This window comes from Papaver somniferum, chromosome 9 (genome assembly GCF_003573695.1).
Source record: "Papaver somniferum cultivar HN1 chromosome 9, ASM357369v1, whole genome shotgun sequence".
NCBI classification, from domain to species: Eukaryota; Viridiplantae; Streptophyta; class Magnoliopsida; order Ranunculales; family Papaveraceae; genus Papaver; species Papaver somniferum.
This window is the reverse complement of record NC_039366.1, coordinates 33,811,889-33,829,372: the sequence shown is the minus strand read 5'-3', so window position 1 is coordinate 33,829,372 and position 17,484 is coordinate 33,811,889. Positions and strand designations below refer to the sequence as shown.

The following is a 17,484-nucleotide window of genomic DNA, read 5'->3' as shown; positions in this document are numbered from 1 at the left end:
TATATTGTCCTTTCATCAAAGAAGTGATATACTTTCCTTATACGCACAATTTTAGAAAGATAGAGAATAAAATTATATTATAAAAATATTTTCAATTATATGTTTTCCTCTTCATTTTTTCACCGGACGGATTGGGGTATACCCAAATTAATTGGGATATACAAATTTTGTTCTCCACCATAATAATGGGATTAGGGGGTGTCAAATATGTATAAAGTTACCTAATTATTCTTCCCTTAATAATAAGCTAAAACTAGTCCTCTTTTGATTTTAGATCCAAATCTTATTCATTTCCTTCTTTTTCTCATCCACCTAATGGTCAATTCTTTATTGTTTCCATATATTTCATCATTTTAAAAGAAGATTTTGGTCGTCATGCTCGTAGGATAAGTATTATAACGAATTTTTGTTTCTGAAAGTAATATTTACAGGGTCACCATGATCTTCATCCCTAAATCTTGACGACTAGTGATGTAATATGAATAGTCATCAAGGTTTGAAAAGCTTGACCATGACGATTAATAACTCCTAGAAAACAAGTTTTTTTCTGTCCAATTTTGTTATATTATTGGTCGTCATGGTTATGTAAAACAACATGACGACTAATAAACATTCGTCAGTGTGCTGCTTTTTTTGACCATAACGACAATAAATGCGAAAAATTAATGTGCTTTGTTTTAGTCGAGTATGGCGAATAAGGTTTAGTCAGTATGAAATTAATACCATGCCGACTAATCATATATTTATAACATCTTCATATGTATGTCAAAACTCAATTGGTCGGTATCATGGTATATTAGCAACTTGTCGACTAATGAAAGTCATTATCTTTCTGTTTTTTCAAGCATGCCGACTTTTCATACTTAAAGTTTTGAAAGCGTTGATTTCTTCTGAAGTTTGGAGAATGAAATCATTAAACAGCTTTACAATTCTCTTTTTATAAGTGTTTGGCTAGGAAAAGACTATCAAAAAGTGCAGAAGTTATATTGAAGATCACCTCTTCAACTGTAAAAAAACTATGTCTCACAGTCCTAGAGTCTGTCGTAGTAATCTGTATTGGAATCCTCCCCCACATGGTTCTGTTACTATTAACTGTGATGGTTCATATTTAAATAACTCAGGAGGAATAGGACTAATAATTCTTAATTGTGCAGGTTGGCAACAAGCAGCAAAATGTATCCACTTAACAGATGTGCAAAGTGCGGAGCAGGCTGAATGCATGGGTTTATGGGAGGCGGTGAACTGGGCGCAGACGTTGAAGTTAAGAAAAGTGCAATTCGAGCTTGGCGCAAAAACTGTGGTAGAAGCTATGGTTAAGAATTCTCCTACAGAGTGGCGTCTTCCTAATATGATTAAAGACATTCAAAGTTTTTCAGTAGTAATATCTCTTGGAAATGCAATTACATTCCAAAAGAGAAGAATAAAATTGCGAACATTTTGTCCAAGCTAGCTAGAGTTGAAGGCTTAAATTCCACTTGGTCCGGTTCTATTCCTATAGAGATTCAATCTCAACTTGTAAAGGATAGAACACACTTATGTAACTGATTCTTCATCAATCCGTTACTTCTTGCTTAAAAAAAATTGTTTGGCTAGTGTGGTTTCATTTTCGTTACAAATAAAATTCTCAAAACAACTTTTTCTCAACAATCTTCCAACAAAATCCATAAATTCATTCTAACCAAAACAATATTTTGTAACTTTTAATTCAACTAATTAAATGTTTAGATATTAGGGGCTTCATGTTTTGCTTCCTAATGACCCCATTTTGTCTTATTTTGTATACCCCAATTAATCCGGGTATACCCTAGTCTCGCCAGTCTTTTTTTCATACATAAATGATGAATATTTTCCTGAATTTCACTCACAAGTCACATTACAATAGGTTAGGAAGTTAAGAACAATATTGGGATTATCATACCAAATTATATTCATACCAAATTATATCCATGCCCATGGTCAAAATGAAAGCCGAGATTTTGAAGTTAAGAACGATATTGGGATTATCACCAGAATCATTATTAATAGTATAATATATGTTCCACCTTAGCATACATTCCTTTGAGAAGTATAAGAGTGGCTTGTGATTCGTCTTGGAAGACGAAGTTATGCCCATTTCATTACGCTGCCTATTGGAAAGTTGTTTCAGCTTCTTACAACTCTAGTTCTTCTTTTGCTACATACACTAGCCTACTATAAGACTTTGGAGTGGAATTATCTGATAATTGAGACCGAATTCTCACTCCAAGCAATTCAGTTGCAGTTGTGATCCTTATGTCTCTTGAATCTCGCAAGGATTTAAGCAATTGATTCCCTTAGCTAACGTCCTTTACAACCTAAGAGTTGCTTCAATCTAAGTGAAGACTTTTGATTCCAATTTTCCTCTAACTTATAATCATATTTGATATCATTTTAGATCAGTACATCAAGGCTTGTAAATCTATTTGTAACAGACAAAGCGAGCAAGCCTCACAAATCCAGAACACTTACACTCAGTTAGTTGAAAAGTCTGGATTATCAACCCCCTCTCAAGAACGATCTTAAACCGATCAATTAAGAATCTTGTGGAATCACAAAGTCCGGGACAAAGAGAACTTTGTGATTTATATTTATATTGTTCTTGAAAGTTATTACTAAAACCTAGATAACATATTGAACAAGATCGAGATACACGAACTATCAAGGTAAAGATAGTCGGTCCTTGCTTCACGAATCCCTAAATGAAGTCTTTAAGTCATAACCCTAATTATGTTTCTCAGAGGAAACCTATTCATAAAGGGTGACTCCACCAAACAATTAGGACACATAAGTATCAGGGATTGACTTTCCTGGTTGTTTAAATCTCTCTATTTATAGATTTTTAAGAGTAGGCTAGGATTGCTTAGAATTCAAGCTAAGATAACTTGAGATTCAAACAAACATTTTCCTCATTTAGATTAAATCTTGTTCAGTGTTCCTGTAAGCATGTGAGAAGTTTGTCTTGATATCACATAGAAGCATGTACACTATGGTCCGAGTACCGAACCGTGTACAATGATAGTTCTTGACAAATATGCCTTTCGAATATGTAAGCAAAGTCGTGTTCAATTAAATACTCAAGACTTGAATCACGATGCACATACACAAGGTGTTTTATTGATCAAAATGTCATAGAGGTGTTTATGAGAGTGTAGCTGGAAATGCCAGACATATTTAGGAAAATAGTTTGAGTGCCTTTGCTTTTTATAAATAAATTTGGTGAAATTTAATTTATAGTTGGGCTTCGAATCGTTTGGTGAAATTTTGTAGGGAATCATAAAAATCTAATAGTGAATCATAAAGATTTTTGAAAACAATGCTCTGTAGGTTACTCATCATATACGGTAAAGTAATTTGCTATGAAGAAATGAGTGTAAAAAACAGTAGTAGTAGAAATCTTTCACCCGCATAACCAAAATGTCATTTTTACATTTATTTATTTTTCGGAATGTCATTTTCCTTGTTCATATTCAAAGCAGCGACAGCTACGTTATCAATTATTGATTTGGCATCGGGTTTCGTAAAAACAGGAAGCAGAAAGTTCCCTTCTTCCCATTCCCGATTCTCAGTTTCCCACCACAGTAGTATTCAAATAAAGTGCTTCCATGCATCCCATCCCATTCTTCTAAGTCTACACCCTTCAATCGGGCCGTTCTCAGATACCCACTGCCTTTATGAACGGCTATGAGGAGAAGAGTATATTCTTGCTGATTCCCGTACGCAATAAAAATGATCAATTATACAAAGGTTTGGTGGTCGGTGGTCCATACTCATTGTTGGTAACCCAGTGGACGAAACTTGGTACACACTGGATGGTCAGTAAATGAAGCCAAAATATTGGTGCGTGTGTGCAGGGCCATAACACCCCGAATCAATGGGATCACGTTACGTACTGTGGTGGTAGGAGGAGGGACAGTTGGACATGATTGAATTATGCAACTCCCTATACATTTCCTCCTACATTTAATACTATTACTTAATTTAGTCTGGACTGGAGCTAGGGCTGCACAAGACCCACCCACGATACTCAAACCCACCCGTACCCGCTAAATCCGTGGGTTTTTAATCCATATCCGCCCGTTGTGGGTGCGGGGTTGGTTATGAAAAAAAAACCCGCTGTCTGTGGGTGCGAGGTTGGTTTAAGATAATACCCGCCCATACCCGCCCAAAAAACCCGCAGATTATATACGATTAGATAAAACTAATCCTAGTCGTCCATTATGAAACACTAATACTAGTAGATAGGATAACTGATAACCCTCATTCACTTTCTACACTCTTCTCTCTGTTCGGCCTCTCCTCTTCTTCCTCCTCAGTTCTTCTTCTTCACCTACGAACGACAATTACCAGAAATCTTCACCAGAAATCGACAACAACAACTTCGAATCTTCACCAGAAATCGACAACAATCGAAAAATCAACAGATTCAACACCTAATCTTCATCTGTGAACTTCCTAGATATGAATATTTTTGGGGTTTTGATTTTTTTTTCTCACTTAATCAAGGAGAATAGAAGTTACTCTAAATACTTGAATATAAAGCGGGTTTAAACCCGTTTAAACCCATACCCGCCCAACCCGTAACGGGCGGGTAACAAAACCCGCCCGCTGTTTGTGGGTGCGGGGTTGGTTATGAAAAAAAAACCCCGCAATCTGTGGGTGCGAGGTTGGTTTTAGCTTATACCCACCCATACCCGCCCATGTGCAGCCCTAACTGGAGCCGTGCAGCGGAGCGGACAACTAAGAGTGGCAGAAAACTCCTTCGGTAAATTTCGTTGTAACATAAAAGAGCTCAATCAGTGACTTGAATGTTCTTTTCCTTTTTTGACTGAACGCTGGTCACGCATGCTCTTGACTTTTGCAAGAGATTTCTTGAAGAGAAGCACAAGTGTTGAGTATGGAATGGATGTTATCAACCTTTCAAAAAGGAAAAGAGGATGATCCCCTCACACTCTTCTTATAGTATTTACATTATCTCACATTTTATATTTTTAAAGTTTGAACAGTGGTGAATTTAAAATTGATAATTGAGATATTTTTTGCCTTTACGTTTCTACCATTTCCTCCGTCTCCAATTATATAGGCGGAAAAGAGAGTTTTTCGTAAAATAAGAATTTTTATCTTTACAAATTTTTAATTTTTACCTAATTTATCTTTTCTAAATTCCAATAAAATTAACATAAAATTGATTAAAAAGACCAAAATCAATAATTCCTGGATGAAAAAGACTTGTATATTTTGATACTGTTTAAATGAACAAAAATTAAAAAGATATTGTTCAAATGGACAAAAATATAAAAATAGCCAGGATGTAACCAGTTTCATCCTACCCATTTTCAAATATTTTTTCTTATTTTTAATTTATATCAAGATGCATCCAGTTTCATCCTTACTATTTTTTAAACTTAAGCCGCGATGAATCCAGTTTCATCTTTGCTATTTTTTTTGTCTATTTCACCCATACTAATTTTTACTCGTCCATTTGAACCATAATTTAAATTTTTTTGGACAAATGACTCATTTTCCGTAAAATTAATTGAATTTATCTAGAAAGTATCAAATTAAGAGTTTTAAACCCATTAACATATTAGAGTAGTGGAATTATCGTTGGAAATACCATACATTTGGTGATACCCATGCTCTTTAATAGGGGTATACTGGGAAGAAAGAACATCCGAATAAGTTTTCTGCCTATCTAATGAGACTAGAAAATTTTGCTTCTCCGCCTTTATAATAGGGACGGAGGGAGTAAAAATGAATACATTCTGAAACTTATCACAAGACTATTTAATACGTTGAAAATTAATGGATTTTTCCGTTAAAATTAAGATCGATCGATAGTGAGGTTTGGTGTTTCAGAACGTGCTCATTTTTAATGGGTACATAAAGATTTGTGAAAGGAAGATATGCCCAAATTATTAGATTTTATTAGGAAAAGTATAGCCAAAAATGTGAGATAGTGTGAATATAACCATGTGAGTGAATCCTCCCTCTTTGAAAATTTGGTATATTTTTTTTGAGGCTAAACAGAAAATACAAGAGATTGACTTAATAACTAATTTGAGATTGAATTGCGAATTTCCCTTATGAAAATTATGTCACACACTGCATCCTTACCGAAACCGTCTCCTTATAGATTTGGCAGGCGTATGGCCTTAAAATTGGTATGGTCTTTCGACTATCTTCAGCAAATTTCCCGTGGCGAGTGATAATTCAGCCAGACCACGTTTGCTCTGAGCAAATTACGAGGGTAGGATAATTTCAGTAAAAGGTGTAAATGGATGCATCCGCAACTGAATCCAAAAATGCCACGTAATATCCGACCTCAATTTGAAATTTGTGCGTATGTACTTTGAAATTATACCGCGAATGTATTCATCATACATTTTATTGGAATTGGCTCATTATAGATGTTATACCCATGTCGTCTTAAAATTAAGTTGGTTTTTCGAGTATATTTTCAGGAAATTGCTCACGATTAGTTGGTTTCTCGAGTATTTTCAGGAAATTGCTCATGACTAGTGGTTTTTCACATTTCAGCTAGAGGGCATTAGGTTTGATAGATTTATTTTGATCAATAACGAAATAGTGACGAGTTTCGAACTCGGTTCACTAGTGTCATTGCTTAATGACTTTGCCACTGTACCACAATGATATCGACCTCTGAGTGAGTTATATAACCGGAAAATTTTAATAATAGGTAATGGGTAGCCTATCTGTATTTGAATCCGAAATATGTATACATGTCAAGCTCTTATTTATTTTTATTTTTTTGACTCCCATAGTTTTTTTTTTTTTTTTTACACAAGGACTTCTTTGATATGTACGTACCGTAAGGGCAATTCCTATGGCATTGTACAAAACAAAATATTTGTTGAGGCAGGTGGATCATCAAGTGCCTGGACTGAGGACATCCGCCCGCATGTAAAGGTTAAACTCGGCGTGTGATCCACAACCGCGGGCGTGAGAAGTAAAAACGCCAAAGGTCAGATATTCAACGTTCACATTTCCTAACGGCTATAATTTTCAAAACCTATAAGTTCCTTTATCTGAATTCATTTTCACTCACACCACTACTATCTCTTCTTCTAAAATTCTTCCTAAACAAAATTTTCTTCTTGCTATACAAAACTCTTCTAAATCAAAATTTTCTTGATACAAAATGAGCAACTTGATAAGAAAAGCGGTTAATAGTATAAGGCACAAAAGAGATCGAAGACGTGAACAGGTACCGCGACCTGCCACAAATGTAGATTATTATGAAGGTCTACCCCTGCAGTCCGAGAAAAGGTTGACAGATATCCCTAGCGTGCGCTTTATAATGTGAAGCCTAGAAAACACAACAACAAACCTACGAAAGTATTGGTGGAAAGGTGGTGGTCACGACGCACACGTTCCATTTTATGGATTTTGAAATTGGTAAGTTTGTTTAACTTAACTTAAATTTTATTTTTTAAATAATTATTATTAAAGAATTAATTATAGTTGATATTATTCTTGTAATAGGAATTATGCCCCTTTATTTGTATTTCATTTGTCGGATCCCAAGTGGAGTGAGAGATCATGTACCATACAACCTACACGAATGGATATCAAATAATAAATGACAGACGCTTCTTCCCTCGTTTATAGAAGCACGTGTGTGTGAAGATCATAAAGATTTGAAAGGAGATTGACTATTATCTTATGGTTACTGGGTCATACGTTCTTTCCAAACTCAACTACTATTGCTCATATTGGTTGACTTGAAGCGTTAGAAGATCTTGATAAAACACCAGATTATGAATGGGCTCTGCAATTTTAGCAGAAATGTATTGTGGGCTGGATCAAGCGTCCATGGGTATATCTAACTTAACCGGTTTCCAGGGAATTATAAAGGTAAATAGCCAAATTATTAATTTTAAATTGAAATAATTTTTATGAACAAATGTAGATTAAGTCAAAATACTAAATTATGGATTAATTTGCAGTATTGGTGGTATACCTACTTCTGTGTTGGTAAACCAATTCTTGGAGACAATACCCATAGATTTTCAATCATGGACATATACCTCACGACCAACTGGGCGAAGGATGGTGGCAGCGACGGCTCGGTTTCCAGTTTTGTTTAGAGGTTTCAACAGATGACTCGGAGCCACAAGAAAGTTGTTGTTCACCCTTACATTAGTTTTCCTGAGTATCGTGGTAATGATGTACAACGTATTCTTGATTATTATCTCTGTAGAGCTGTTTTTTTACACTCCGGAATTGGCTATAGGGTTTTGGTACCTGGGAGAAAGACTAATGTACTAGTTACGTGGTATTTATGCAATAACAATTAATCCGCCAGCGCAGATGCAAACCTCTGCATAGATTTTGATAGGCTGAGATTATTGTCGTGGGAGAGGTGTGAACTAAACACACATAGGGATATCGATAAAGCAAAATATGCCAGCTGGTACATGTCGATTGCGAAGCCTGTAATTGGTACATACAACATGCACATGTATGGGTTTGATTTCCCAAGGTTATCACGCCTAGCTCGTGATGTAAATATCGTACCTAAGCAACCGCTTCCGGAAGATCCATGCTTTATGACTTAGCCCGACACGGGTGCAAGTTCTTCATCATTTTCTTCAAATATGCCCAAAATCCATTGAGAGATGCCAAGTATTACTTCACAAGATTAGCCAACCACGATCCTTATTGCTTCCCAAGCTATCGAACATGATTATCCTTACTACAATGTGGCTTCCAATAATGAAGAGTTGAAGAGACAACTTAACGATATTTACTAGCTGAATCGGCAAATGGAGGCTATACACTTGGGTGTGCGTCGGAAATGGCAGGTGGACACAATGTTTGGATTGAGTCCAACTGTAAATGTTGATGGGCGTTCACAGTTTTCCGATTCTACCAGAAGTAACAGATCATGGCACGAGAGTGATACAGTGGTGGGAGAAACACAAGTACAACACAGTACTTCACCACAAGTATGGTGCAATACTTTACCATAAATTGTGCTTGTAACTCAATCTCAAGTAATTCAGACAGATCCTAAGCGCATTTCATCATCATTCTCGCCCTTCAACTTAAATGATGCTTGCTACCAGGTTACACCACCACCACAACAACAATCATCTTATATATATATATATATGTATGGAGGACCGAGTGCTTTCCAATCGCCTAGTGCTCTTCAACCAAGTTTTTCCCCTTATAGAAATTTAGCAAATATGTTGGCAAGTGGGGATATCCCAGGTCTTGGAGAATGGTTGACTCCAGTCCCTGAAGATAATGATGAGCGACGTTAGAGAGATTATAATTTTTAATTCTGCTACATTTGTAACTCTAGTTTTAATTAATTAAAAATACGACAGTTTCTTTAAATAAAATTACATATGTTTAAAATTAAGCGTTTTACATTAGCTTCACTGATGAGAAGTACTAGGTGGAACAACAACTACAATGAAGTGGTTGAAATTGTTCTACACCTTAAGGATATCGAAACATTTTTAGAAACGAAAAGCCATATTTTTCTATCTTCGCCATTCAACTAAAGATCTTCTTACCATCTCAACATCAATTTCACCTCTCAATCTATATAAATTGGCTTGCATAGTTAAAGCTACAGACTCACTTACTTCTTTCTTAATAATACTAAAACGATTTTCAATGTCGCATATAGCACGACGACTCGGATTACGAGTGTCACTGCAGAACCCGTCGTGAATAGTTTGCTGAAGCAAGTTGAGTAAATAAAAAAAAAAGTTTTTGCAAATAGATTCATCTTGTTCGTCAGTATATGGAGGTCGACGAACTAACAAGGGCCAAGACATCTTTCGACAAATTTGTTGAATTGTAGAATTTTTGTAAGCTCGGAGAAGATGAGTAAAGAGTCCAGAGGTGTAGAATGTGTGAATTTGGAGTTGAAATGAGGAGTATTTATAGAAATCAAAATTCTAGCTGTTGGATGACAAGATTTTTCAACCGTCCAGATTTAGCAATTGGCGGTTTTGGATCGCACGCTGTAGGATTCACTTCCGACGCTGTCATTTGAAGTAAAAACTGTTGGTTTTGGGTCACACGCTAGCGTGTTTGGTTCCGCCACAAAGTTTTTCATCAAGCGCGCGTTTAGTCTACGACCACAGTTAACAAACCCACAAATTCATCGATTTACCCATCCGTTTTTCAAATTTGTTGAGTCCATAATGGAATCAAAATGAACAAATTGATTTTTTTTCCAAAGAGAAGTTCGAGAGCCAAGTCCATGTTCAAGTTTTATGGGGCCGAATCCTACTTAGCAATTCGGCGAATGATTCACGAATACGTATCGATCGTTCCCGTACAATTCGACCGTCCGTTTGCAACTCCGACTCCAATACGCGCACTTTATGAGCTTCCCGACTTATTCGGGATTTTCACGATCCGAACGAGTATTCAGCGTATTAAGTCGGCCCATGATACACTGACCCAGTTACTATTGGACTCTTTTTAATAGCATGTTGCAGGGCCCAACTAACTATCTCCTTCTTTTTCCAAAAACTACTCACAAAGGGAGTCGAACCATTGACATCTTACTCCCATACTCGTATCTTCTCCAATGAGCTAGTTGTTCTTTGTTGCCAACTTCACATATATCTTGTATATGTGGGATTTTCTATACAGAAATCACATTTTCCTCCCATTAGTACATGCCAACTCATATCTCTAAAACGAATTATATCCGTACGTATCTCGTTCCGAACGTCTCCCGTACCGCGAATTGCTAACTAGGGGCCGAATAAACACATAGGGTGCCAATCAAGCAATCATCATATTCTTGTGCGCCTTTAGCAGGTAAATTACGCACGCTCCTGGCTAAGCCATGTTTCCTTTTTTTTCCTTTAGCCGTACTCGCTAGCCAGATGCTAAACTCCACAACTAAGTAAACTCCATAGATACGATACTCATTTGATGTGACTCAATTAACCCCCTATTAACCAATAAAAAACCGCCAGCAAACCACTAACACATAATTATGACGTAATAAACACAATCAATTCCCCAATAATAACAAAAAAATTCTTAAATTACAGATTCTGTCACATCAATAATTTCATCTCATCTAATCCCATATTTAATGCATAAACGATGCTGCTTCGAAATTTCACAGGAAAGAAGGGTTGTTACATAAAGTAGTAAACAATTTCCTCATTCTCTCCCACACACAAATCTCGAGGAACCTAAAAAGAAGTATCTCGAGGAAGAATAAACTTCTTTTTAATAAGCGATTGAATCGTTCTTCTTTTTTCACTCAGCAGAGAGAGATTTCAATATCTCCCCCCTCCCTATAAACAAGGAAACACGACGACAATAACAACACCATTAATAACAACAACATCTCATATTCTTTCTCTCTGATTCAATCCCCAAACCCTAGAACAAATCGCAAAAATCAAAACCTCAATTCTGGATCACCAGGTATGAATCTGATTTCTCTTCCGTTTTCTGTTCTTTTGGTGTGATTTTGAGTTTGTAGCGTCAGATTTTTACAGATTAGGGTTTAATCTTAAGATTTGCATTGATTTGATTTTTTTCTTGATTTTTTTTTGTTGGATTTGATTTTGTTGATGATTTAATTTATTTAACTGTGAGTGAGTGAACTGATTCTTGATTTTTGTTTGGATTTATTAGGGTTTAGATGCTGCTGCTGATGAATTAGTTCGATTTGAAGTGAAGTTGAATTAGAGGATTCTTTTTTTGAAGTTCTGGATCTATTGAATTAAATATGGGGAAAGGAGGAGAAGGTGTTACGCAAACTATAACAACAGATAAGGAGAAGTTTCCAGCATGGGCGAAAGATGTATCAGATTGTTTGAGAGAGTTTAAAGTTGATAAAGAATTTGGATTAACAAAAGAAGAAGTTGAGAAACGTCGTCAGATCTATGGTTTGAATGAATTAGAGAAACATGATGGTCCTTCCATTTGGAGTTTGGTTTTAGATCAGTTTAATGATACTCTAGTTAGGATTTTACTTGTTGCTGCTGTTATCTCGTTTGTTTTAGCTTGGTATGATGGTGATGAAGGTGGTGAGATGGGAATTACTGCGTTTGTTGAGCCGTTGGTGATATTCTTGATCTTGATTTTGAATGCCATTGTTGGAGTTTGGCAGGAGAGTAATGCTGAGAAGGCTTTGGAAGCGCTGAAGGAGATACAGTCTGAGACGGCTAATGTGATTCGTGAAGGGAAACATATTCATAATCTTCCTGCGAAAGAGCTTGTTCCTGGTGATATTGTTGAGCTGAAAGTTGGTGACAAGATTCCAGCTGATATGAGAGTATTGAATCTGATAAGTTCTACAGCCAGGATTGAACAAGGTTCATTGACAGGAGAGAGCGAGGCTGTTAATAAATCAAACAAAGCTGTTTCTGCTGATACTGATATTCAAGGCAAAAGGTGTATGGTTTTTGCTGGGACTACAGTTGTTAATGGAAACTGTATTTGTTTGGTTACTCAGATTGGTATGAACACTGAGATTGGAAAGGTGCATTCTCAGATTCATGAAGCTTCACAAAACGAAGATGAAACTCCTCTGAAGAAGAAGCTGAACGAATTTGGAGAGGCTCTTACAGCTATTATTGGAGTTATTTGTGTGCTTGTATGGTTGATCAATGTCAAGTACTTCTTTACTTGGGAGTATGTGAATGGTTGGCCTGCAAATTTCAAATTCTCTTTTGAGAAATGCACGTACTACTTTGAGATTGCTGTTGCCTTGGCTGTTGCTGCAATCCCAGAAGGTCTTCCAGCAGTCATTACAACTTGTTTGGCGTTGGGAACTCGTAAAATGGCTCAGAAGAATGCACTAGTTCGGAAGTTGCCCAGTGTTGAGACTCTGGGTTGTACTACTGTGATTTGTTCTGACAAAACTGGTACACTTACCACCAATCAGATGGCAGTTTCAAAGCTTGTGGCAATGGGAGCTGATACTGAAAGGGTTCGCACTTTCAAAGTTGATGGAACCACATACAGTCCCTTGGACGGGAAAATTCATGATTGGCCAGCTGGTCGTTTGGATTCAAATCTGCAAACAATTGCTAAAATAGCTGCTGTCTGCAATGATGCATCTGTCACACAATCAGGGTCACAGTACATTGCCAATGGAATGCCTACTGAGGCAGCACTCAAGGTAATTTTTTTATTAAGTGTTCTATAGTTCAATAATGGATTTGATGTCTTAACATTCTGTTTAAGAACCATAATATAGAGGCAGATAATGTGGATTATGGTTCCCAGCCTACTGTTTGATAGTGAAAAGTTAAACATAACCATTAATAATATATAATATTTTGGGTTATAATATTTGCTGAATAGAATGTGCTGTTACTTAATGCGTTCAATTGGGTTGCTTAACATTGTTTTATAACAAATGTGTTCCAAAGAAAGTTGTTGACCTCTGGCTGTTCCTCTGTTTCAGGTTCTAGTTGAGAAAATGGGGCTTCCTGAAGGGTTTGATCGCTCTTCATCGGCTTCTGATGTTTTGTCATGTAAGTGAAATGATGTGGTGCACTTCATACGTATAATGATATTTTTCATGAATAACATCTATCTTGTCATATGGTAACTCAATCTGCTTTTGAATTTTTTCCATTATTCAAGGTTGCAAGCGTTGGGGAGTTGTTGAACGTCGGATTGCAACCCTTGAGTTTGATCGCGATAGAAAGTCTATGGGAGTTATTGTGAATTCATCATCTGGGAAAAATACACTACTGGTTAAGGTATGTTCTTTGGTTCCCTGTATGTAGACTCTTCAGAAATCTTCTGGCTAAAAGGTTCCTGTTGTAAAATAAGAAAACATGAGAACATATTCCTTCTTTAAAGTAAAGATGCATGAAGTTTTTAAAGAAACATTTAAAAGTGGGAAAAGCAAGATCTGTGTTCATTTTGGTTTCTAAATGTATAGCAAGATCTATTATGTGTTCTCACTTCTCAATGACCTTAAATTCTTTTGGCTCGTCTGTGTTTTGGACTTACATAAATCATGTTCTTTACTGGCAGGGTGCAGTAGAGAATCTACTGGAGAGAAGTAATTACATTCAGCTTCTCGATGGTTCTGTTGTAAAATTGGATCACAGTTCACGAGCCCTTATTTTAGAATCTCTTCATGAGATGTCATCAACAGCGCTACGTTGTTTGGGTTTTGCCTACAAGGATGAGCTTGCGGAATTTGCAACTTATAACGGTGATGAAGACCATCCAGCTCATGAGCTTTTACTTCACCCAGCAAATTATTCCTCAATCGAGAGTAATCTCATTTTTGTCGGCTTAGCTGGACTGAGGGTGAGTTAGTGCACTGCATCATTTCATGTTTATAAATGGTTACATCTTGAATGACCTTAGCTAGATGTCGGCGAACTAATGTTGTATGTTTTATTTTTGAAATTTAGGACCCTCCAAGGAAGGAGGTACACCAAGCAATTGAGGACTGTAGAGCTGCAGGCATCCGTGTCATGGTTATAACAGGAGATAACAAAAGCACTGCCGAAGCAATCTGTCGTGAAATTGGTGTATTTGGCCAATATGAAGACATTAGTGCTAAAAGCTTAACAGGGCGAGAATTTATGGAGCACCCTAACCAGAAAAAGCATTTAAGACAAACTGGTGGGCTTCTCTTTTCTAGAGCTGAACCAAAGCATAAACAAGATATAGTGAGGTTACTTAAAGACGATGGAGAGGTGGTTGCAATGACTGGAGATGGGGTGAACGATGCACCTGCTTTGAAACTGGCCGATATTGGTATTGCTATGGGCATTGCTGGAACTGAGGTATGTACTTGTGAAGATAGCATTTTCGAATCGTTGTAGCTCCTTGGGCACTTTCTGATTATTAATAATGTCTTCTGTTCTATATAGGTTGCAAAAGAAGCCTCTGACATGGTGTTGGCAGATGATAACTTCAGTACTATTGTTGCGGCAGTTGGTGAAGGAAGATCCATCTATAACAACATGAAGGCCTTTATCAGGTCAGTTCCCTTCTTTATGTTCTCTGCAGCTTCAGTAGCCAACACAGTTCAATTATCATTTAGCTCTACGCAGGTTGTGGTATCTTATTTTATCAATGTGCTAAAACTCCAATTTAATTTCTTCCTAAGCTTTGCACAGTCTCTTCAACGAGTGCCTTAATATTGGATTGGCACGGATCTCATATTGTGTATTTGTGCTTCGATAAATTGTAGGTATATGATCTCCTCAAATATGGGAGAAGTTGCTTCCATATTTCTGACAGCAGCTTTGGGCATTCCAGAAGGTTTGATCCCTGTTCAACTTTTATGGGTCAATCTTGTTACTGATGGCCCCCCTGCAACGGCTTTGGGTTTCAATCCACCTGATAAAGATATCATGAAGAAACCACCACGCAGGAGTGATGACTCTTTAATTAGCCCCTGGATCTTATTCCGCTACCTGGTACAGTTTCTTACTCTGTTTTCCATTATCATGCTATTTTTCTATTATTTACTCTGTTTTGAACTTGCCACAGGTCATTGGGCTCTATGTTGGAGTCGCAACCGTTGGTGTCTTTGTCATATGGTTTACACATGGTTCCTTCATGGGTATTGATCTTAGCGGAGATGGCCACACCCTCGTTACCTACTCACAACTCTCAAACTGGGGCCAGTGCTCAACCTGGGAGGGCTTTACAGTTTCCCCATTCACAGCTGGGTCACAGAACATCACGTTTGAGAACCCTTGTGACTATTTCACGACTGGCAAAGTGAAAGCAATGACCCTTTCTCTTTCTGTTTTGGTCGCTATTGAGATGTTCAACTCCCTAAATGCTTTGTCTGAGGATGGAAGTCTGGTGACAATGCCTCCATGGGTCAACCCATGGCTCCTTGTTGCTATGTCAGTCTCCTTCGGCCTTCACTTCTTGATCCTTTATGTCCCATTCCTTGCTCAAGTATTTGGCATTGTACCTCTCAGCCTGAATGAGTGGCTCTTGGTGTTGGCTGTTGCATTGCCTGTGATTCTGATCGATGAGGTTCTCAAGTTCATTGGACGGTGTACGAGTGTTTCAGGTGCCAGCTCTTTGAGGAAACCCAAGTCCGACTGAAGAATTGAAGAAAGTGACTTGAAAAGTTCCACGAAGTTTGCTGGAATGCTTTCTTTGTCAGATAGACTGGAATCAAAATCTAACATAATGGTGGCTCGGATGCTAGGTGCATTTATTATTTCCCATTGACTCTGTTTGGTTTGATCCACCCTTTAACCCTAACCTCATTCTTTTCTGTAAGTGAGGTTGGTTGAAATTGGACTTTGAAGAAATAGCTATAGTAGTATAATTGTGAAGAATGATTTTGGGACTCCCCTAGAAAGTAGAAATCCGGTGAGACCCAAATTCAGTTCTATCCCTCTTATTTTCTGTTCTTCATAAACTCATAAACTCATTTTTGACTTCAGAAATTTCGAAACATAGATGCTGTTATTGCTGGCTGTTGCATTCTGTGCATTTTACTTTATTATACCCGTGTGCATTTTACTTCACTATACTCTGCGAGTGTTTCTTTTTCTGTCTTGGCTGGTGCCCATGTCCTATATTGTTAGGTAAGCTCAGGTATTGATATTTGATAATCAGCACCCGACTCTGTCGGGATAAATGTACCTCATTTTAGAGAGTGCTTGGTAGAATTTGAAAAATTACATGTGCTCTTACATTTTCGGCAGGGAAACTAGTGATTTGAGATGAAATTCGCTGGCCATGGTCTAATTCGTTTCAAAATCCGGATGGGAACACCACAAAGCTTCAAGTCTGCATCTACACCTGATTAAACGCGTGACTCAGGACGTTCTTTTAAATATGACGGCTTCACACTGCTCGATGATGCAACTAAAACCTGTTGATAGATCATTGGTAACAGAAGGTTGATTAGCAACATAATTATCATGAATTGATGATTACTAGAAGAAAAATGAGACAAAACTGAATTATGAAACAAAAATGAGAGAAACATGATCAAACCTTTGGCCGTTACACCTGCTCTGAAAATGTGAAACTTGGTTATTTCTGAAAGATGCAAAAACAAAGAGTCTTCTGTAATTGTTGTCATGAGAAATATGTGGGATATAAGAACAAGACAGGAAACACTAAATTTTTTACTCATTCCTCCACCTGACACAACAGTTACACATAAATCATATGGGACTTACTGGATGATGATCACCAAACCCTTTCAAATTTGTCCTAAATTACATGAACCTTATTTGTATACGAGTATGAACACTGACTATAAAATGAAGAAGCTTCGTCTTCACGTATATTTCACATGCACTCTACTGCCACCATGAATTTTGTTATGCGGATTTTTAGTAATGTTGCTGGGTATAGTTCCGAAGTTGGTAAATGTTAGCAACCTAAACAGCAAAATCAACCACCTCTGGTGAGAAAGGTGAGAAAAAATGGGTTTGAGTTGACTTGTTATTAATGAACGATTCAAACAGTACTAGATACTCTTGA

General features: G+C 37.2%; 1 protein-coding gene across 1 annotated transcript; it reads left to right on the top strand.

The window, feature by feature from the left end:
* Positions 1–11,281: 11,281 nt before the first annotated feature.
* LOC113309356 (calcium-transporting ATPase 4, endoplasmic reticulum-type-like) lies at positions 11,282–16,480 on the top strand. The gene is made up of 9 exons (XM_026557774.1): positions 11,282–11,457; positions 11,671–13,162; positions 13,451–13,520; positions 13,633–13,751; positions 14,032–14,313; positions 14,421–14,798; positions 14,886–14,995; positions 15,209–15,437; positions 15,511–16,480. The coding sequence occupies exons 2-9, from the start codon at positions 11,765–11,767 to the stop codon at positions 16,081–16,083; spliced, it is 3,159 nt and encodes a 1,052-aa protein (XP_026413559.1). The 5' UTR covers positions 11,282–11,457; positions 11,671–11,764; the 3' UTR covers positions 16,084–16,480.
* The last annotated feature ends 1,004 nt before the right edge of the window (positions 16,481–17,484 follow it).